This window comes from Phocoena phocoena, chromosome 4, assembly GCF_963924675.1.
Source record: "Phocoena phocoena chromosome 4, mPhoPho1.1, whole genome shotgun sequence".
Lineage (NCBI taxonomy): Eukaryota > Metazoa > Chordata > Mammalia > Artiodactyla > Phocoenidae > Phocoena > Phocoena phocoena.
Window position 1 is genome coordinate 100,771,410 of NC_089222.1, and position 24,419 is coordinate 100,795,828.

Below are 24,419 nucleotides of genomic sequence, written 5' to 3' on the forward strand. Positions count from 1 at the left end.
GCATGTGGGATCTTCCCGGACCGGGGCACAAACCCGTGTACCCTGCATCGGCAGGCGGACTCTCAACCACTGCGCCACCAGGGAAGCCCCATATATTGTTTTCTTTCTCTTAGCGTGAAGTAAAATACTGATTGCAGAATACTTTAAAAAGTTCAATAAACAAAAGAACAAGAAACATTTTGAGATATGTGTGTATTTGTAATATATATCACCAAAGACTAAGAGATCATTCTCCTTATTTCTCAATCTTCAAAGACTTTCAACTACTGCTATCCATTATCTTCCGCATGGGTCTCAGAGGTGAGAAACAGAAGGAAGTTTGCATAGGACAGGAAAGAATTTACATTGGGAAGTACTGGAGAAGGAGGAAGATTCAGTTGTGGAACAGATACTTTCCTTTAACAATGTCATTATAGCAATAGTTAATTGACATTGTTCCTAACGTAATAGCCATGTGACTTGAGCACATCACTTAATTTCTTTGGGCCTCAATTTCCTTACTTGTTAAAAAATATATAAATACACACACATACTCACATATGTTGGTGGAGCTATTGACACAAGATATCTCAAGTATCTTCACCATTCTTTACGTTTTCTATTACCAGCTTACACAAAGCTACCATCATTTCTTGTCTAGGATGCGGCAAATGAATCTTTTGTTCTCTCTTTTGCCCTCTACAATTCATTCCCAACATATCAGGCAGAGTGAGCTCTTAAAAAACACAAATTCTGTTATGTCCTCAACTGCTTAAAGTTTTCCAATGGCTTCGTTTCATAGTTAGTCTACTCCTTTCCATGACCTTTGAGTTTATACAGGATCTGGCCTCTCAGTCCTAGTTTCCTACCACTTTCCCTGATCTCTCAGTGTGTCAACCATCTTGGCCTTATTCCTACTTCTAAAATATGCCAAGCTTGTTCCCTAAGGTTTACGATCTATATTTGTTTTCCTTCACCTCAGAACATCTGGCTTCAGATCTTTTCTTGGCTGGTACCTTTACAATTTTCAGGTCTCATTTCAAATGACACCTCATTAAAGACATATTTTCTAGCCGTGCTTCCAAGGTAGCTACTCAATTTTATTTTTTATGTTTTTATTATATATCCAGCATCTATCACTATCTAAGATTGAGATTCCTCTTTCTCTCTTTTTTAACTTTGTTTATTATCCTTATTCCCACCATACTCAAGGCTGTAAGCTCCAAAAGAAAAGCTTATTCATTGGAATATCTCCAGTCTTCAGAACAGTATCTGGCACACAATAGGCACTCAACACACATGTTGTATAAAATCTCAGACTGTAATTACACATGATTATTTAATGCCTGTCTTCTCCCCAGACCTTAAGTACTTTAATCTCCAATTTAGCACCCAATAATATTAGGATATACATGTTAAATGAATAAGTTATGATTATTTAATCCTCAAACTAACTGTATATTTATAGTCTGCTCAGATAATTTAGTCAGTTTGTATGACTGAGGTGATATTTTACTTAAACTCATGTTTTCATTTTCCTATTTACATTACCTATTAATCTGGAGGTTTTCTTATGTGTTGATTACTGTATCAGAATGTCTCCAGGGCTTCCCTAGTGGCGCAGTGGTTGAGAGTCCGCCTGCCGAGGCAGGGGACATGGGTTCGTGCCCTGGTCTGGGAGGATCCCACATGCCGTGGAGCGGCTAGGCCCGTGAGCCATGGCCGCTAAGCCTGCGCGTCCAGGAGCCTGTGCTCTGCAACGGGAGAGGCCACAGCAGTGAGAGGCCCGTGTACAGCAAAAAAAAAAAAAAAAAAAAAAAGAATGTCTTCAGATACAAGTCATAGAAGGCCCAATTCTCAGTAGCTTAAGCAAATAAAATATTTAACTAAATTATAAAAAAAATAACTGGAGTAAGTGGATTCTGTGTTGACATAGGTGCTTAACAATTTCATCAGACAACTAGGTTCTTTTGCTCTCCTACTTGGCCATCTTTAGCACTGGGTTTGTCTCCTTAGGCTTGTTGCCTCATGACTGAAGGATGGCTGTCACAGCCCCAAGCCTATGTCCTTCCAAAACTATAATCAAGGCAATAAAGAAAAGAAGGGGCCAATTCTACAAAGCTCTCTCAAGAAAGAGAGCTTGGTTACATCTTGATGTAACCAAGATGTGGTTCTTGGTTACATCTTGATGTAGCCAAGATGTGGTTCTTGGTTACATCAAGCCTATTTATAATAGACTTCAACCCCAAAATTTTCCCCACAGTTGCCAATCTCACTTTCCTTTACGTTTAAGTGACCTGTCAAAGAGTAAAATTTAAGTGTCAAAGGAGAATGGTATAAGTATAACTGGCTTATGTATAAATCATGATTTATTTCTTGGACCTGAGTTCATCATAAACATCCAAATAAAGATTTTATTAGCAAGGAAGAGACGACAAGAGAGGCTGGGTAGCCAACTAACAGGGTCTGCCACAAACAGCATAAATAACTGATAACCTTTTTCAATTTATTTACCATTGATGTGAAGCTCTTTACACTGGGAATAAGTAAGTCTTCATAGAGCTTTCATGTGATTTATCCTGTATTTATATTGTTTTCCTTTCCAGTTTTTTATTGTCAGAGGAAAAAAAAAGCATTTTTTCCACATCAGAGATAAAACTAGAAATTAAGCATTAGTAATGACTTCTTTCTTCAGATGGTACCTTTGAAACTCCAGGGCTAAGGTCAGCAGCTTTGTGTACATTGCCTTGTTTTTTTCTTTCCTCTGCACAAGCAAGATGGGCCAATGAACACTGTACTTTCTGCTTGCTAAACATCCGCTGATTGATCTTCCCCAGGAAATCAATTTAGTCTGGGTTTATTCTAAAATCACTGGGAGCAGGGAGAGAACCTCTGAATTATACAGTGTTGGATGTTGCAAAAAGAAGCAGCACTTGGTATTTCCTGTGGTTCTTGGTTACATCAAGGTTTACGCCAAATATCTTGAGAACTGTGACTGGTCTTTGATTATTCCTCATTGATTAGCACTTACACTAGAAGGATTGGATATATTCAGATGTTTGTAGGTATTAAAATATTATATATTATGTGATTTTTATGAACAATTTGTCTTGGGTCTTATCCATGCTATAGGCATCGACCAAAACGTTGGTAGAATGTTTTCAGAGACTTCAAAATAGAATTATCCCGTTTGTGAATACCCTGACCCATTGTCATAATTGCTTCAATGTTTGTAACATTTGCTGCTTTCTACTGTAATCATTTCATCTCCTTATGATACATTAAGGATTGTCTTAGGCTTACTCATTTGGTGGCTTGTGATTAACAGTGACATCAGAGAAAAAAATTAATATAATTTTACTGAAAACAATGTTATTATAGTTTCAATCACTTTCTTTCTACCATTTTCTTATTTGTGTAATTATCAGCAATTAATTAAGCAGCCACTAAGTAGTATATTAATCTAGGTGCTGAAAGCGTTAAAAAATGTAAAAGATAAATAACCTGCTCTCTAGGGTTTTATAAAAATCTAAAGGGATTCATTACTTTAGGAAAAAAAAAAAAAAACTACTCGTAAGTCACCCCAAGCCTTGAGCACTGAACAGAAAGTTTCTTAGTGGTCTCTTGTCTTCAGTAATGTCTTCCCAGGTCTAAGGCCTTAGGGTCCTTCCTTTAAAATGTATATTGGAAAGACACAAGACTTACATCTACAAAGGATTTGCTTTTGTACATGCTTTGCACAAATGACAGATGGGGGTTTTCCCAAAGCATGGCTTGGCTTCTTAATGGTATGTATGACTGAACAGGATGGTCTTCTCTCTAGCTTCAAGGTTTCTGATAGAGCAATCTGCTTTGCACAGTCCTTTTCTACTCTGTGTATGATAATCTTCAAACCTGTTTCCTGTGTTTTACTACCAAGAGCTCTGTAATGATCACAAACCCTTGTTTCCTAAGCTTCAGAGATGAGACCTTTCCAGGAAATCATTCTTTGGATATTATCTGATATTGTTGATTCCCATTTCCATCTTATGCTCAAGACCTGCCATTGTCAATTCACCTAAGTAGTACATTTCAAAGAGGTCTGTGCTCTCTGATAGCACTGTCCCAGAAAATTACCATGAAGCTTTTGGGTCTCTCAGCCTGTGATCCAAGCTGGTATGTATGGTATTCATCTCTTGAACAGTTATTGAATATTCTTGCTTTGCACTCAGAACATGTTCTCTCTGGTTTAGTATAAAGCTTTGTTGCCCTTTCATCTGCACTGTTGTGGATTTGCTTTCTGGCACTTGGGCTCAAAGTGTGGACACACTAATTCCTGAGAATATAGTTTTTATACATTAGATCATTAGAATATCCTTTACAAAAAGTTTATATTGACAAGGATTTATAAAAACTGTCAGATTTTCTGCTCATGAATTAGTCCATCAAACAAACACTTGCTGGTTCAAGGGCACTTTTTTCCCTTTGAATTTAGGAAACCTAATATTGGCACATTGATTTCTTCCTCTTCAGCTAATTATAATAGTCTGTATATTTGACTGATTTTGACTGACTACTATCATAATACCTGTCAGGTGAGAACTGTTTTTGGGAAGAGTCATTTTGTTGTTTTTCCCAAATGGCACAGCTCCTTTCTTAGTGATGAACTCAGTTTATCAAGCCAGGATTTTATTGTTTTTCATTCTTCCAAGGTTTATTTGTTCACCACCTTTTTACTGAAAAAGAAGTTATTTAAACCTTCACATTATAGCTTTCTGATAACATAGCTATTTTTCTCACTTTTTTCCTTATATTCAGGCTGCTGAATTACATTTGCCTAGAGGAAACTCTCATTTCCTTTTGAATTTTTCATCAAATTCTGTGCAGAAACCTGTCCTTATTTCTATTTATGTTAATGATATGTAGCTTCATGGGGGCTAGTAGGTTTCACGGTCCTCTACCCAAGAGTGCCTTTGTGCCCGAAGCTGTCATATCACTTCCATTTTTTTGCTTGGTTAAATCTTAAGGAACAATTGAAGTACAAGTCATTTTTCTGGTTGGCCCTGGTTCACCTCCATAGACTTAGTGTAAGATGCACTTTACCACATGGTGTATCTCAGCACAGTGTCACCTCTATCATCAATGACTTGATGGACAGAGAATCTTGGGGTAGGATCTCAAAGGATAAAGTTTTATTTTTCAAAATCCAGAAATATCAGAAACATTTCTCAGTACAAGTCCTTTTATTTAGTGCATTGGATACCATATGATTTTAAATGAAAGCATTTAAAAATATTATACTGCATAACTTTTTACAGTAACTCTTTTATAGTTAAGAGAGACAGAAGTGAGTGAAAATTCTGAGTAGGTTTTACTAGCAGGTTAAGCATGTTCTCCAAGCAAATCTCAACAATTCATGTCAAAATAAAGTACTTAGAGGCAGAATAGCGAATGATCTAAAATACTTTTTATCTCATTTTCATTAAAAATATTTACTCTTAAAGCTGGACATGTCTCAAGATTTAAAAATTCACATCAAAAAGTCAAGCCAGGGACTTCCCCTGTGGTCCAGTGGTAAAGAATATGCTTTACAATGCAGGGGACACGGGTTCAACACCTGGTCAGGGAACTAAGATCCCACATGCCGTGGAGCAAGTAAGCCCACACACCACAACTACTGAGCTCGCATGCCTCAGCTAGAGCCCACATGCCACAAACTACAGAGCCCACAGGCTCGGGAGCCCTCGTGCCCCAGCTAGAAAGGAGAAAATCCACATGCTACAACTAGAGAGAAGCCCGCACGCTGCAATGAGAGATCCTGCATACCTCAACGCGTGCCGCGACTAAGACCTGATGCGGCCAAAAAAAAAAAAAAGTCATGCCAACTTAGAAACACTTGAATTAAGGGTAAAGGAGGAAGGTGCATGTCTTCTTAGATTGACTCTTCTCACATCTTATGTAGAGGTTAAGAGTTGGAGCTTGGACTCACCAGCCGAGAGGCTTGTCTGCTCGCCCGCCGGGGCGGGCGGGGCTGGGAGCTGAGGCTCCGGCTTCTGTCGGAGCGCCGGGAGAGGACTGAGGTTGGCGGCGTGAACACAGCCTGCAGGACGTTAGTGCACCGTGGCTAGCCAGGAGGGAGTCCGGGGAAAAGTCTGGACCTGCCAAAGAGGCAAGAGACTTTTTCTTCCCGCTTTGTTTCCTGGTGCACGAGGAGAGGGGATTAAGAACGCTGCTTAAGAGAGCTCCAGAGACGGGCGCGAGCCGCGGCTAAAAGTGCGGACCCCACAGACAGACATGAGACGCTAAGGCCGCTGCTGCCGCCACCAAGAAGCCTGTGTGCGAACACAGGTCACTATCCACACCCGCGTCCGGGGAGCCTGTGCAGCCCGCCACTGCCGGGCTAGCAATGTCACGCTGGCCTCTGCCGCCGCAGGCCCGCCCCACACTCCGTGACCCTCCCTACTCCCAGCCTGAGTGAGCCAGAGCCTCCGAATCAGCGGCTCCTTTAACCCCGTCCTGTCTGAGCAAAGAACAGAGGCCCTCCCGCGACCTACATGCACAGGAGGGGCGAAATCCAAAGCTGAGCCCCTGGGAGCTGTGAGAACAAAGAAGAGAAAGGGAAATCTCTCCCAGCAGCCTCAGAAACAGCGGATTAAAGCTCCACAATCAACTTGATGTACCCTGCATCTGTGGAATACATGAATAGACAATGAATTATCCCAAATTAAGGAGCGGTGTGGATGAAAGGCTCTTGGTGCTGCAGCCAGGAGTTAGTGCTGTGCCTCTGAGGTGGGAGAGCCAACTTCAGGACACTGGTCCACAAAAGGCCTCCCAGCTGCACATAATATCAAACGGCGGAAATCTCCCAGAGATCTCCATCTCAACGCCAGCACCCAGCTTCACTCAACGACCAGCAAGCTACAGTGCTGGACATCCTATGCCAAACAACTAGCAAGACAGGAACACAACCCCATCCATTAGCAGAGAGGCTGCCCAAAATCATAATAAGTCTACAGACACGCCAAAACACACCACCAGATGTGGACCTGCCCACCAGAAAGACAAGATCCAGCCTCATCCACCAGAACACAGGCACTAGTCCCCTCCACCAGGAAGCCTACAAAACCCACTGAACCAAACTTAGCCACTGGGGACAGACACAAAAAACAACAGGAACTACGAACCTTCAGCCTGCAAAAAGGAGACCCCAAACACAGTAAGATGAGCAAAATGAAAAGACAGAAAAACACACAGCAGATGAAGGAGCAAGATAAAAACCCACCAGAACAACAAATGAAGAGGAAATAGGCAGTCTACCTGAAAAAGAATTCAGAATAATGATAGTAAAGATGATCCAAAATCTTGGAAATAGAATAGACAAAATGCAAGAATCAGTTAACAAGGACCTAGAAGAACTAAAGATGAAACAAACAATGACGAACAACACAATAAATGAAATGAAAAATACTCTAGATGGGATCAATAGCAGAATAACTGAGGCAGAAGAACGGATAAGTGACCTGGAAGACAAAATAGTGGAAATAACTAATGCAGAGCAGAATAAAGAAAAAAGAATGAAAAGAACTGAGGACAGTCTCAGAGACCTCTGGGACAACATTAAATGCACCAACATTCGAATTATAGGGGTTCCAGAAGAAGAAGAGAAAAAGAAAGGGACTGAGAAAATATATGAAGAGATTATAGTTGAAAACTTCCCTAATATGGGAAAGGAAATAGTTAATCAAGTCCAGGAAGCACAGAGAGTCCCATATAGGATAAATACAAGGAGAAACACGCCAAGACACATATTAATCAAACTGTCAAAAATTAAATACAAAGAAAAGATATTAAAAGCAGCAAGGGAAAAGCAACAAATAACACAGAAGGGAATCCCCATAAGGTTAACAGCCAATCTTTCAGCAGAAATTCTGCAAGCCAGAAGGGAGTGGCAGGACATATTGAAAGTGTTGAAGGAGAAAAACCTGCAACCAAGATTACTCTACCCAGCAAGGATCTCATTCAGATTTGATGGAGAAATTAAAACCTTTACAGACAAGCAAAAGCTGAGAGAGTTCAGCACCACCAAACCAGCTCTACAACAACTGCTAAAGGAACTTCTCTAGGCAAGAAACACAAAAGAAGGAAAAGACCTACAATAACGAACCCAAAACAATTAAGAAAATGGGAATGGGAACACACATATCAATAATTACCTTAAATATAAATGGACTAAATCCTCCCACCAAAAGAAACAGATTGGCTGAATGGATACAAAAACAAGATGCATATATTTGCTGTCTACAAGAGACCCACTTCAGACCTAGAGACACATATAGACTGAAAGTAAGGGGATGGAAAAAGGTATTTCATGCAAATGGAAACCAAAAGAAAGCTGGAGTAGCAATTCTTGTATCAGACAAAATAGACTTTAAAATAAGGACTATTAGAAGAGACAAAGAAGGACACTACATAATGATCAAGGGATCGATCCAAGAAGAAGATATAACAATTGTAAATATTTATGCAACCAACATAGGAGCACCTCAATACATAAGGCAAATACTGACAGCCATAAAAGGGGAAATCGACAGTAACACATTCATAGTAGGGGACTTTAACACCCCACTTTCACCCATGGACAGATCATCCAAAATGAAAATAAATAAGGAAACACAAGCTTTAAATGATACATTAAACAAGATGGACTTAATTGATATTTATAGGACATTCCATGCAAAAACAACAGAATACACATTTGTCTCAAGTGCTCATGGAACATTCTCCAGGATAGATCATATCTTGGGTCAAAAATCAAGCCTTGGTAAATTTAAGAAAATTGAAATTGTATCAAGTATCTTTTCCGACCACAATGCTATGAGACTAGATATCAATTACAGGAAAAGATCTGTAAAAAATACAAACACATGGAGGCTAAACAATACACTACTTAATAACCAAGAGATCACTGAAGAAATCAAAGAGAAAATCAAAAAATACCTAGAAACAAATGACAATGGAGACATGATGACTCAAAATCTATGGGATGCAGCAAAAGCAGTTCTAAGAGGAAAGTTTATAGCAATACAATCCGACCTTAATAAACCGGAAACATCTCGAATAAACAACCTAACCTTGCACCTAAAGCAATTAGAGAAAGAAGAACAAAAAAACCCCAAAGTTAGCAGAAGGAAAGAAATCATAAAAATCAGATCAGAAATAATTGAAAAAGAAATGAAGGAAACGATAGCAAAGATCAATAAAACTAAAAGCTGGTTCTTTGAAAGGATAAATAAAATTGATAAACCATTAGCCAGACTCATCAAGAAAAAAGGGAGAAGACTCAAATCAATAGAATTAGAAATGAAAAAGGAGAAGTAACAAATGACACTGCAGAAATATAAAAGATCATGAGAGATTACTACAAGCAACTCTATGCCAATAAAATGGACAACCTGGAAGAAATGGACTAATTGTTAGAAAGGCACAACCTGCCCAGACTGAATCAGGAAGAAATAGAAAATATGAACAGACCAATCGCAAGCACTGAAATTGAAACTGTGATAAAAACCTTCCAACAAGCAAAAGCCCAGGACCAGATGGCTTCACAGGCAAATTCTTTCAAGCATTTAGAGAAGAGCTATCACCTATCCTTCTCAAACTCTTCCAAAATATAGCAGAGGGAGGAACACTCCCAAACTCATTCTACGAGGCCACCATCACCCTGATAACAAAACCAGACAAGGATGTCACAAAGAAAGAAAACTACAGGCCAATATCACTGATGAACATAGATGCAAAAAACCTCAACAAAATACTAGCAAACAGAATCCAACAGCACATTAAACGGATCATACACCATGATCAAGTGGGGTTTTTTCCAGGAATGCAAGGATTCTTCAATATACGCAAATCAATCAACGTGATACACCATATTAACTAATTCAAGGAGAAAAACCATATGATCATCTCAATAGATGCAGAGAAAGCTTTTGACAAAATTCAACATCCATTTATGATAAAAACCCTGCAGAAAGTAGGCATAGAGGGAACTTTCCTCAAAATAATAAAGGCCATATATGACAAGCCCACAGCCAACATCATCCTCAATGGTGAAACACTGAAAGCATTTCCACTAAGATCAGGAACAAGACAAGGTTGCCCACTCTCACCACTCTTATTCAACATAGTTTTGGAAGTTTTAGCCACAGCAATCAGAGAAGAAAAGGAAATAAAAGGAATCCAAATCAGAAAAGAAGAAGTAAAGCTGTCACTCTTTGCAGATGACATGATACTATACACAGAGAATCCTAAAGATGCTACCAGAAAACTACTAAAGCTAATCAATGAATTTGGTAAAGTAGCAGGATACAAAATTAATGCACAGAAATCTCTGGCATTCCTATACACTAAGGATGAAAAATCTGAAAGTGAAAGCAAGAAAACACTCCCATTTACCATTGCAACAAAAAGAATAAAATATCTAGGAATAAACCTACCTAAGGAGACAAAAGACCTGTATGCAGAAAATTATAAGACACTGATGAAAGAAATTAAAGATGATACAAATAGATGGAGAGATATACCATGTTCTTGGGCTGGAAGAATCAACATTGTGAAAATGACTCTACTACCCAAAGCAATCTACAAATTCAATGCAATCCCTATCAAACTATCAATGGCATTTTTCGCAGAACTAGAACAAAAAATTTCACAATTTGTATGGAAACACAAAAGACCCCAAATAGCCAGAGCAATCTTGAGAACGAAAAACGGAGCTGGAGGAATCAGGCCTCCTGACTTCAGACTATACTACAAAGCTACAGCAATCAAGACAGTATGGTACTGGCACAAAAACAGAAAGATAGATCAATGGAACAGGATAGAAAGCCCAGAGATAAACCCACGCACATATGGTCACCTTATCTTTAATAAAGGAGGCAGGAATGTACAGTGGATAAAGGACAGCCTCTTCAATAAGTGGTGCTGGGAAAACTGGACAGGTACATGTAAAAGTATGAGATTAGATCACTCCCTAACACCATACACAAAAATAAGCTCAAAATCGATTAAAGACCTAAATGTAAGGCCAGAAACTATCAAACTCTTAGAGGAAAACATAGGCAGGACACTCTATGACATAAATCACAGCAAGGTCCTTTTTGACCCACCTCCTAGAGAAATGGAAATAAAAACTAAAGTAAACAAATGGGACCTAATGAAACTTAAAAGCTTTTGCGCAGCAAAGAAAACCATAAAGAAGACCAAAAGACAACCCTCAGAATGGGAGAAAATATTTGCAAATGAAGCAACTGACAAAGGATTCATCTCCAAAATTTATAAGCAGCTCATGCAGCTCAATACCTAAAAAACAAACAACCCAATCCAAAAATGGGCAGAAGACGTAAATAGACATTTCTCCAAAGAAGATATACAGAGTGCCAACAAACACATGAAAGAATGCTCAACATCACTAATCATTAGAGAAATGCAAATCAAAACTACAATGAGATATCATCTCACACCAGTCAGAATGGCCATCATCAAAAAATCTAGAAACAATAAATGGTGGACTGGGTGTGGAGAAAAGGGAAACCTCTTACACTGTTGGTGGGAATGTAAATTGATACAGCCACTGTGGAGAACAGTATGGAGGTTCCTTAAAAAACTACAAATAGAACTACCATATGAGCCAGCAATCCCACTACTGGGCATATACCCTGAGAAAACCATAATTCAAAAAGACTCATGTACCAAAATGTTCATTGCAGCTCTATTTACAATAGCCCAGAGATGGAAACAACCTAAGTGTCCATCATCGGATGAATGGATAAGGAAGATGTGGCACATATATACAATGGAATATTACTCAGCCATAAAAAGAAACGAAATTGAGCTATTTGTAATGAGGTGGATAGACCTAGAGTCTGTCATACAGAGTGAAGTAAGTCAGAAAGAGAGAGACAAATACCGTATGCTAACACATATGTATGGAATTTAAGAAAAAAAAATTGTCATGAAAAACCTAGGGGTGAAACAGGAATAAAGACACAGACTTACTAGAGAATGGACTTGAGGCTATGGGGAGGGGGAAGGGTAAATGGTGACAAAGCGAGAGAGGCATGGACATATATACACTACCAAACGTAAGGTAGATAGCTAGTGGGAATCAGCCACATAGCACAGGGAGATCAGCTTGGTGCTTTGTGACCACCTGGAGGGGTGGGATAGGGAGGGTGGGAGGGAGGGAGACATAAGCGGGAAGAGATATGGGAACATATGTATATATATAACTGATTTATTTTGTTGTGAAGCTGAAACTAACATACCATTGTAAAGCAATTATACTCCAATAAAGATGTTGAAATGAAAAAAAAAACAGAAAAAAAAATAATGTTATATTTAACATCAAGCAAAATAAATAAAATTTGTTACTTAAAAAAAAAAGAGAGTTGGAGCTTGGAGAGGTCTTATGAATGCAAAGTAAATAGAATTAAGATGTTAACAGAACTGTGATTATTCGGATTATGTGTTGTTAATAATGAGACTGTACTTCAACTAGGAAAGTACTTGTATGCAAACATCACTATCAAAATAAAAAGCAAACTTTGTCTTCATAACACAAGTGAACACAATTGAAAATTAGTATCAAGGAATTTTAGAATTTTTACAGATATTGTGATAAAATGATTCTTCCATTTTGTTTCGATCTTTAAACTATAAGAAATGGAGCTACTCATTATAGTTAAAAAAACTCTGAGCAGTAACTGCCATTGTACCATATCTTAAATAAAACTTATCTCTTAAAACAGACAAGTGTGAGCCATAATATATCTTTTAATGTTCTTTTTAGGTAAATAGGACCTCATTTCCATACTTGAGAGCAAAGAGGCTTAATATTTTCAATGTAAGTTTAAGACTTGTTGCTTAGCAATATTCAAATGAGAGAGTGCCTCCTCCAGAACTGGATATAAAACAATTGTCCATGTGAATGTGTGTTAGATTCAGTAAAGGAAGAGATTTCTTAGCACTTAAATTATAACTAGATATGAGACCATGTAATCAAATGAGAACAATCCAACTCAGTAAATTTTGTGCAGATTAAGTTAGCTACATATCACTAATTGTATATGTATCATTAGGTGTGGTTCATAATCATTCACCAGCCTCTCCTCATGAAGTGCCTGGTAGCCTCTTTATAGAATTGGCATGTAAAAACAAGGCCTCTCAGTCCTTGTCTAGATCCTATTTTTGTGCATTTTTTCCCCTTCTATCTTTAGCCTACATTTCTTGGCTTTCATGCCTTCACCAGTTCTTGATGTCCCTTTGCAAAGGCTTGATGTATTTTAGTACAGAGCTTACCAGGAGAATCTGCTACTCCTGTAGTTGCCTTTCAAGCTGCATTGCCCACTCTTGGTGTCTGAACATCTGTTGGTTTTATTATGCGTTACTTGTTCTGTTAGTCTTGGTCCTCTCTCTGTGCAGCCTTTTATCTCTTCTCAAGAATCCCTTTAGTTTTAGTAATTGGCCCTCCAAGGGATAGAGCCTTAAATATGGTAGCTCCATAATAAACTGTATTGAATACATGTTGAATGAATAGTCTTAGACTTGATGCAGGACATGCAAAAAACACTCTTAAGCTGTAGGAAGAAATACTAGAATTTCTGCTTATTATCAGTTGTAAATCCCATCCTTTTATTTACTTTAGTGTATTTTATAGTGTAAACAATACATTCTCATACATTCCATGGATAGGTCTTCTAACTAGGGGGCTAAAGTCTCAGTAATTGTTGGCAGAGTAATTTCTCTTGTCTCATCTCTTTCTGGTCTGGTCAGTCTGGCTCCAATGGCCATTCTGCTGTGGTAGGCTCCACCTACCACAGGCTGACCAGTTCAGCACGATAGCCAGTACTGGGGTCACAGTGGTCACCCCATCTTTCCAGCCTGTCTTTTAACCAGTTCTTACTGCTCTTTGCTGTGATATGTGCTTTCTATATTGGCAAAGTCATCATAACGGAAAATGTTTATTTATTTTGCCCCTGTATTGATTCGGAATGGGTAGTTTCAATGAATACTTTCTTGAAGTATACAAAAAAAAACACCTTAATCTGTGATGTCTTCCTGTTTTTAAAACCCTTCACAAGCCTCCCTTCCTCCAAATCCTTTGTGATACAGATAAAAACATTTATTAAAAAAATAAGGAAATAGCAATTATACAGCAAGAGAAAGAGTCAAAATCTTTTAAGGTAAAAGATATGTTCCAGGAAAGTTGTATACAGATAAAACTTTTAAAAATGAAATCGTACTTTAAAAAATGTATCAAGAGAGCCTGCTATTTATTTTCATTTTAATATTTTTATAAAGCAAAGAATCAATTTCATATAAATGATCATTCTTCTTTATTTTATTTTACAGGGTTTGCTTGAACTGAGGTATATCTCCACTAGGCAGTAGTTTTCTGTCTCATTCCTTTTAACAGGAAATACAGAAAGTACAGTTATATAAAGTCCTAAAATTTTTACACGAAATTTGAACAGAATGACACCGCTCAATCTGGCATTATCTTGATGACTTTGAGACAGAGTACCTGTGACCTTTTGTTATAATTCTGCTTTGTAATTTAGCCAAGTTATCTTTAATAGGGATTCACTGTCTTGATTAATAAAACATCACCATTCAACCAGCTGTTCAATCTAGAAATACTAGTGTAATCTTTCAGTCCTTCTTCTTCCTTATATTCATATCTAGTTTGTTATTGAGTCTTGTAAATTATACATTCATAACAATTTTCAATTTTCCTCCCTCTTTATTCCAACCACTATTGCCCTAATTAAAGCCATATGACCTTTTTGGTCTATAGCAATAATGCCCTAACTGGTCTTCCTGTTACCAGTCCTCCTGTCCTTCAAGCTTTCCCTCACACTGTTTCAATAATATTTTCTAAAACATGTATATATTTTATTATTCCTCTATTTAAAACAATCAATGTCTGTCTCTTAATTACTATAGAAAAACCTTCAAATTTCCTGATGTCCCACCCAACTACCATCACAATTATTCCTAAGAAACCTGGCCCCTCCACTGCTTCTCGCCCCCATTCCAAACTGTCCACATTTTGTGTAAACATTCCCATTCACTTCCCCAAATTTCTATGTCTTTTTCTCTTTCTGTTTCCTCTATCTGGATCTTCTCCCTAACTGTCTGCCTAATGAAATATTTTAATATTTGTTCAACTTATCTTCTTTGTGATGCTTTCTCCAGACCTCTGCTTTTTGGTACTTCCACATTTTTTACATATTTTACATTTTTTACAGACTCTTGCCGCATGATTTAATGCACTGAATAGCAAGGAAGCATGAGTCTATTTACCCTGTCAAAAGGGAAGCTCTTCGAAGGCAAGAGGTCTGCTATTTTGAGATTTGAATGTCCATGTTCATTATAAAGTCAATTAATCAGTATATGATATTTTGTACCCCAGGATCCTCTGAGCAGTTAGGTATGTCTGAGACTTTTTTTTAAAAAGTACTTGGTTACATTATTTACCATTTACTTGGTACCTCAAATTCAGAGACTTATTGCTTAATCAAGACATAATCTTGATGAATTGGGAGATTGGGATTGACATATATATACTAATATGTATAAAATGGATAACTAATAAGAACCTGCTGTATAAAAAAATAAATAGAATTCTAAAATTAAAAAAAAAGACATAATCTATAACTTTCAAGAAGCACTTTTCAGAGTGTTAGTATATGGTGACCTAATTTGATGTTTAATTCTGTAGTCAGATTTAAACTAAGACAGCACTGTTCTGGGCCTCTTAGTCCTTACAATCATATAAGAGAGAAGAATATGTCTGGAATCTGGATGTCAAATCTGACAACAAAATCTATACATGCTTCAGGATTTGAGTTACCCTGTCAATTTTATTAGTATCTTAAATTTAGTTATGAACTTCTCATTTTAAAAAAGCAGTTAATATATTATTTAATATGAAATTTCAAGTGTATCTATATAGACATACAGCCAAAGAATCTCGTAACTACTCCTAAATATATTGTTCATTATTTCCTATCTTATTTTATCCTTTTAGTAGATCATACTTGTTGCAATTTTAATGAACATTTTATTTTATAATATTTTTATAATAATTCTAAATACTATTCTCTAAGGTTGTAAATAATATGCATAGTAGAAAAATCTTACATGCATTGTTCCATAACTTGAAAAGTCGCTTTAAGTTATACATTTATAAAAATAAAAGAGAAGAAAATAAAAGCCTTGAAAACAAAAAGAAAATAATTATGACATTTTCCAGTTAGAAAATGGATTTGAAAATACTGCTTTTCTAAAATGAACAATTTATTTTCAGACTTGATAGAATTTTATTTTTATGAAGCTTTTTGATCAAATTAGAAGATCAGTAGATACTACTACCTTATATATCAGACTTAGATTAATTTATTCTCCTTAGAACTATTTCATTGTTGGAGAAATTAGTGAAAATATCATCAATACATTAATGTAGAGGATTTTTACAAAGCAAACATAGTAAGGGTATAACATGTCTTATTCATAATACTAAACTTGTATCCATTCTAGAGCAGTTAAATACAGTGAGGTTTCAAAAATAATCTCATAGAAAATGAAATAAAAGATAACTAAATAAAAGATTTGCCTCTTTTAAAATAATGCGCAATGTCAGAATAAGAGAAGAGAATAAAAACAACTTGAATAGTTTTACTGACTCATTTTTCATTGAAGCTGAAATGAGTCAATGGTGAGGGTTCTGTTTAAAAAATAACAGACTAGTATAATTTTACAAATTATTAGCTTTTTGACAGCTTGAGACTTAACTCCTTGAAATAATAACCAAAGAGATCAGTGGAATGAATTGGTTCATGAGTTAAGTTGAGATCGCATTATTGACAGATGATAGTTTGGGTCTCAAGTTTTAGCCTTCTACTCCTGCTCACATTTCCCCCAAGTCCCATTCAAAAGAAGGTTGAGAGTGTATCTATATATCTCCAGAGAAACCTACATTGTTCATTTTTAAGTATTATCAGACGTTCCATAACATTTGCTATGAGAAAAAAATTTTCATTTCCTAACCACTGGTTCTTCACCATCACTGACTTAATTGATTGTACCATTGGCCTGTAGAGAACTCCATTTAAAGGAGATAACTATTGAAGCATCAAAAATATTCAGGCAAAGGCAGATTTTTTGTGAGGGCAGTAATGACGTGAATCTCAAGCATGATGTTAAAGTCCCCACAGAGTGGAAGAAAGGAAACAGTTAAGTGTCAATTCTTTTTGAAACCAGGCACTCAGATAAAACAAATACTTCTCAATTAGATAATGACGTTAAATTGGGAAAATACCAAATGAGAGCAGAAAATTAGAAAACAAAACCAGAATTACTCTAATCACATTAAAAATAATAAAAGTAAACAAACTATATTGGAAAAGGATGTATAAACTTACAGTTGTTGTATAAGCAGCTTCTGGATCATCTTCCAGCACTCGGGAGAGACCAAAATCAGAAACTTTGCATACTAGGTTGCTGTTGACCAATATATTCCTAGCTGCTAGATCTCGGTGAACATAACCCATATCAGAAAGGTACTTCATTCCTGATGCAATGCCTCGGAGCATACCAACCAACTGGATGACTGTGAAGTGGCCATCATGTTTCTGAAAGAGAATCATAGTTATTTACATTGATTTATTTTATTGTAGTGTGTGTGCACACATGCATGCATGTGTGCCTGTTTGTGTAGGTGTGTGTGGTGTTTTAAATGAAATTCTTGAATTTATTTTACTGGATCCAATGAATGTAAGTATCAAGTTTGCTGATCATTGACTGTGTTCATAACAAAAGATAAAAATTTGTTGGAGATTTAAAGGAAAGGAAAATCTAGCTTGAAGTGATGAAGGAGGGAAAAGAAAGGAGAGAAGAGAATCAACCAAATTAACTTCCAGAAAAAATGATTTCAAAAACTTTAAGTAACAAAAGGGAACTAAAATCGAGTAAGATAGTAGCAAAGACTTCCAAGAAAAAAGAATTCACTTTCCATAGTAGTGAGCTCCCAAGGCAGTAAAACCTAGGATGTGATGAAAGCTGTGTGATTGCTGGAAATATGGTGAAAAATGATCAACGAAAAAGAAAAACTGATGGCATAAACAAGTTTAGGAAAGTTGCAGGAGAATGGAAAAAAAAACCCACATGCAAACAGAAAATAACTAGATTTTCCCAATCTTTCCTTATACAGTTGACTCTGAAACAACATGGGTTTGAACTGTGAAGGTCCACTTACACCTGGAGTTTTTTCAATAAATACACAGTTGGCCTTCCTCACCTGTGGGTTCCACCAGCCGGCAGATAGTGTACAGTACTATGTTTACAGTCCTGGATTGGTTGTATCCGAGGATGCAGAATCCACGGATACACAGGGCTGGCTATGGAACTTGAGCATCTGCATGTTTGTGTATCTGAGGCAGGTCTTGGAACCAATCCCCCGCGGATACCCAGGGAAAACCATATAGAGCAAATATAAAGAAAGGTGTTGGCAATCGACCGAAAACAGGACTATTTTATTATAGTTCCCAGCGGGAAAATTAAAAGAAATATGAATAACAAGCCAAGCACAGCACTGGTATGTAGTAATTAATCCCTTGACTATTTATGCCTCTCACCTTGATTTAAAAAAATATTTTTAGCTGAAGTAAAATTGATTTACAATATTGTATTAGTTTCAGCATAGCGATTTAGTATTTTTTGCAAATTATACTCCAGTATAGGTTATTGCAAGATGATGGGTATACAGTATATCCTTATCTATTTTATAAATACTAATCTGTATATATTAATCCCATGCCCTTAATTTGTCCCTCGCCCCTACACTCTCCCCATTGGTAACCACAAATTTGTTTTCTAAATAAAAATAATATTTTTTTTAAAAAAGTAAAAAAAATCCAGTTGTCATTCATACAAGATGTGTGCACCTCCACACGCACAGCCTCCCCACATGATTATCAACATCCTTCACTGGAATGGTACATTTGTTACAATTGGTGAATCTGCAATGACAAATCGTAACCACCTGAAGTCCATGGTTTGAACATTAGGATTCATTCTTGGTGTTGTACATTTTTGGGTTTGGACAAATGTATTATAACATGTACTCACCATTATATTATCACATACTGTTTATGTATAGTATCATATATCAATAACATAGTACTTTCACTGCTCTAAAAAGCCTCTGTGTTCCACCTGTTTATCACACCTGCCACCCCCCTCCCCTGGCAACCACTTATTTTTTCATGGTCTCATAGTTTTGTCTTTTCCAGAATGTCATATGGTTGGAAGCAGTATGCAGCCTTTTCAGATTGGCTTCTTTCACTTAGTTATATGCATTTAAGATTCCTCCATGTCTTTTCATGGCTTGAGTGCTCATTATTTTTAGTGGTGAATAATATTCCATTGTCTTTATGTACAGTTTATTTACCCATATACTTACTGAAGGACATCTTGGTTGCTTCAAAGTTTTGGCAATTATAAATAAAGCTGCTGTAAACATCTCTGTTTATAGACTGTTTATAGCAGTTTATATAGCTGCAGGCTTTTATGTGGACATAAGTTTTTGATTCCTTTGGCTAAATACCAAGGAGGGCAATAGCTGGATCGTATGGTAAGAGTATGTTTAGTTTGTAAGAAACTGCCTGTCTTCCAACGTGGCTGTACCATTTTGCATTCCCACCAGCAATGAAGGAGAGTTCCTGTTGTTCCACATCTTCACCAACATTTGGTGTTGTCAGTGTTACTGAGTTTGGCCATTCTGATAAGAGCAAAGTGGTATCTCATTTTAATTTTCATCTCCTTGATGACATATGACGTGGAGAATCTTCACGTCCTTATTTGCTAATTGTATATCTTCTATTGTGAGGTTTCTGTTAAGGTGTTTGGCCTTTTCTTTTTCTTTCTATTGTCTTTTATTTCCTTTCAGCTTGCTTTTAAAAAAACTGAAGTATGGTTGATTTAAAATATTATATTAGTTTCAGGTATACAATGTAGTAATTCAGTATTTTTATAGATTACACATGCAAAGTTGTTATAAAAATTGACTATGTTTCCTGTGCTGTACATTATACCCTTGTAACTTATTTATTTTATACTAGTAGTTTGACACATGTTTTAATTGGGTTGTTGATTTAATAGTTTTTGTATATTTTGGGTAACAGTCTTTTATCAGATGTGTCTTTTGAAAATAGTTTCCCCAGTCTGTGCCTCCTCATTCTCTTGATGTTGTCTTTTACAGAATAGAAGTTTGAAGTTTGAATGAAGTCCAGCTTATCAATTATTCCTTTCTTGCATTGTGTCTTTGGTGTTGTATCTAAAAAGTCATTGCCATATCCAACGTTGTCTAGGTTTTCTCCTATGTTATCTTCTAGGAGCTTAATGATTTTGTGATTCACATTTAGATTTGTGATTTATTTTGAGTTAATTTTTGTGAAGGGTGTAAGGTTCTGTGTCTAGATTCTTTTTTTTTTTTTTTGCATGTGGATGTCCAGCTGTTCCAGTGCCATTTGTTGAAAAGACTATTTTTTCTCCATGGTATTACTTTTGCTCCTATGTCAAAGACCAGTTGACTATGTTCATCATAGCCTCTCTATTCTGTTCTATTGATCCATCTGTCTATTCTTTCACCTGTACCACACTGTCTTGATTACTATAGCTTTATAATAAGTCTTGAAGTTGTGTCAGTCCCCAACTTTGATCTTCTTCAGTACTGTTCTAGCCATTCTGGGCCTTCTGTCTCTAAACTTTAGAATCAGTTGTTTAATATCATAAAATAACTTACTGGGATTTTTTTTTTTTTTTTTTGAGGTATGCGGGCCTCTCACTGTTGTGGCCTCTCCCGTTGCATAGCACAGGCTCCGGACGTGCAGGCTCAGCGGCCATGGGTCACGGGCCTAGCCGCTCCGCGGCATGTGGGATCTTCCCGGACCGGGTCACGAACCCATGTCCCATGCATCGGCAGGAGGACTCTCAACCACTGCGCCACCAGGGAAGCCCCAACTTACTGGGATTTTTATTGGGATTTTATTGAAATTGTAGATCAACTTGGGAAGAACTACATCTTAATAATATTGAGTCTTCCTATCCACAAACATGGAATATTTCTCCATTTATTTAGTTCTTCTTTGATTTCATAACAGTTTTGTAGTTTTCCTCATTTAGATCTTAGACATACTTTGTTAGATTTACACCTAAGTATTTCATTAGTGGGGTGCTAATGTAAATGGTATTGTTTTTAATCTCAAATTCCACTTGCTCATTACTGGTATGTAAGAAAGCAAATGACTTTTGTATATTAACCTTGTATCCTACAACCTTGTTTTAATTGCTTATTAATCTAGGCTTTTTGGTCAATTCTTTCAGATTTTCTACATAGATGACACGCCATCTGCAAATAATGACTATATTCCAACACCCCCCCCATCCCAACTTCTTGTCTTACTGCATTAGGTAGTACTTCCAGTATGATACTGAAAAGAAGTAATGAGAGTGTACACCCTTGCTTGTTCCTGATCTTAGTGGGACAGCTTTAAAATTTTCACCATTAGTATGACGTTAGCTGCAGGTTTTTTGTTACACAGCCTTTATCAAGTTTAGGACATTCTTCTCTATTCCTACTTTACTGAGAGTTTTTATCATGAGTTGGCATTGGATTGTGTCAAATGCTTTTTCTTCACCTATTGTTCTGATCATGTGATTTTTCTTTTTTAGCCATTTGATATGATGGGTAACAACTGATTTTGGAAAGTTAAACCAGTCTTGCATACTGAGGTAAATCCCACTTGGGTGTGAGGTATAATTTCTTTTTACAGTGTTGTTTTTTGTTTTACCTCCTGTAGTGTCCTTGGATGGCTTTGTTATTAGGGTAATGCTGGCCTTACAGAATGAGTTTGGAAGTGCTCCCTTTTTTTCTATTTTATGCAAGTTATTTTAAAATTATTTTAACTATCCTTATCACCAACATTTGAAGAGATATGAATTAATTGCTTTCATAACAGCAACATAGCAATCATGGTTCTAATAACGACACATAGCACAATGAAAAAATGAGATTTTGGTGTTTCAAAAGAATATAAACTACTTTCTCCATTTTCTATGATGGGTCTATACAACGTAGTATATTTATTTCTAATTCACATGGCCAAGATCTTTTCAGGGGTCCATAAGGTCAAAACTACTTTTTATAAGAGAACTAAGACATGCATCTGCCTTTTTTTCACTTTGTTGATATTTCCACTAGTGGTACAAAACTCTGGTGGGTAAAAGTTCAGGAGTCTTAACACAAATCAAGGTAATAGCACCAAATTAACCTATACTAGTATTCTCATATTCTTCTCCGCTACATGAACAACAAGAACAAAAATAGTTTTATATAAGAATGTACTTGGTGAAGCAGTAAAACTCATTGATTTTGTTAAATGTTGATCCTTGATTACACAGTCTCAGGATGAACATCAGGATTGGGCAGCAACAGAAGTTAAAGAATAGTAGTGCATTCACAACAAAGGCCTTGGAATATCCCATGGAATGTTCTGGATCGGGAGTCACTCTTCAGAGTTGGTCTAAATTGAGGAAAAGGGTCTGGGCCCTTATATTCCCACATCAATTAATTATTGGGTGCAGGCTACCCCTGTAAAGGTGTCATGACTTTGGGTGAGATGGCTTTCTCTAGCCAAAACCATTTTCCAGAACGGGGCTCAGATAAGAACTATCAGCTTCCAAATTTCCGGAAACCACAGGAATAAGGGAGTTGACCCTGAGAGTTCTCCCCAATAAAGTTCCTTCATGCAAATATTCTTAGGATTTTTTTTTTTTTTTTCAGTACGCAGGCCTCTCACCGCTGTGGCCTCTCCCGTTGTGGAGCACAGGCTCCGGACGCACAGGCCCAGCGGCCATGACCCATGGGCCCAGCCGCTCCACGGCATGTGGGACCCTCCCGGACCAGGGCACGAACCCGCGTCCTCTGCACCGGCAGGCGGACTCCCAACCACTGCGCCACCAGGGAAGCCCATGCAAATATTCTTTTAAGAATCTTCTTCACAGGGTACCCAACCTGTGACAATTTATCTATCTGCTGTTTATAAAATGTGTGCTTGCTTAAAGAGAAGCTCCCAAAATAGTTGTATATTCTTTTGGGAACTCATAAACCTCAATTGTTGCCACAGTCTTATAGGGAAAAAATATCTAACATTCCTTAAACACTATACATGAAATGCAGTTATAAGTTCATTAGAGGTATTATCTCATTTAATCCTTGAAACAACTCTGATATAAGGGTAGTTACTGTCTCCATCTTATAGATGGTCTAACTTAAGGAGAAGCAGATTTAATAACCTAGTAGATAGTGAAGTCAGGACTTGAATCCAGGTAGTCTAATTCCAGAGCTTGTATTACTAATTGGAGTTAGCTGGGAAATTGTTGGTCCCAAGTGTGCCATAATGACCCAGTCTGGGCTAGTTTAGGCAGCATAATTTAGCTTAATAAAGCAAGGTATGAAAGAGCTCTTAGATCATTAAACCAAAATAAACAAAGAACCATCTAGATAAACCAACAAATGAGGATCTATTTATCCATGACTGGCTGAAAGGAATAACCCCACTTATTCATACATGAGGTATGGCAAAAACCTGTTTCTCTACAAGTGATGCAACTCTCTCCTTCAAACAAATTCTATATTCCTTTTTCTAGCCCTTGTTAACATAAGCCTCCTCAAGTGTAGTTTAGGATATATTGGTTTTCTTGAATATGGTGGATGGTTAATAAATAGTGACTGAATTAAATAACCTTTGATACTATCTTATAGTGCACTGGTTGCTATTACTACATTATTCCTATTGCCTTGTATAAAAAAGCATTTTTTTTTTTTTAAGGTAGGACGCTGGTTTTTTTCCTTTTATGTAGCCGTTCTGTCACAGCATCCACTATACTGCCATGCCTTGTGTCAGCACTCAATAAATATTAATTCAAGTTGAATTGAATTGTTTATGAGGGGAGGAGAAAAATGTGAGAGTGCTGAGATTTAATATCTTTGGGCTGCCTTCTAGAGATTAATCAAAAAGAAACTATGAATTTTTTAATGAATTTTTTTTTCCCAGGAAGGCAGATTCAAATAAGAGAGAGCGAATGTGGCATAGCTACACACTGCACCTCAGAGCTTAGTAGCTGGAATTCAGTTTGTCTTCATTCTTCTTTTTCTTTGCGTTCTCAGACCGACTGTTAAGAAACATGGAGCTTAACCTCTAAGTGACAGAGAGGGTGAGCCTGATCGGAAGGTGGTTTCTGAAAGGTGCACATAATAATATCTGCTATTGGCTTCCCTGGTGGCGCAGTGGTTGGGAGTCCGCCTGCCGATGCAGGGGACGCGGGTTCGTGCCCCG

General features: G+C 37.1%; 1 protein-coding gene across 1 annotated transcript in view; it reads right to left on the bottom strand.

Moving 5' to 3' along the window:
• The window catches only part of EPHA6 (EPH receptor A6), an 862,400-nt gene that overhangs the window by 103,869 nt on the left and 734,112 nt on the right, over nucleotides 1–24,419 (bottom strand). Inside the window, exon 14 of the mRNA XM_065876020.1 lies at nucleotides 17,445–17,654. Coding sequence (XP_065732092.1) covers nucleotides 17,445–17,654 — 210 coding nt within the window. The remainder of the gene's footprint in view (nucleotides 1–17,444; nucleotides 17,655–24,419) is intronic.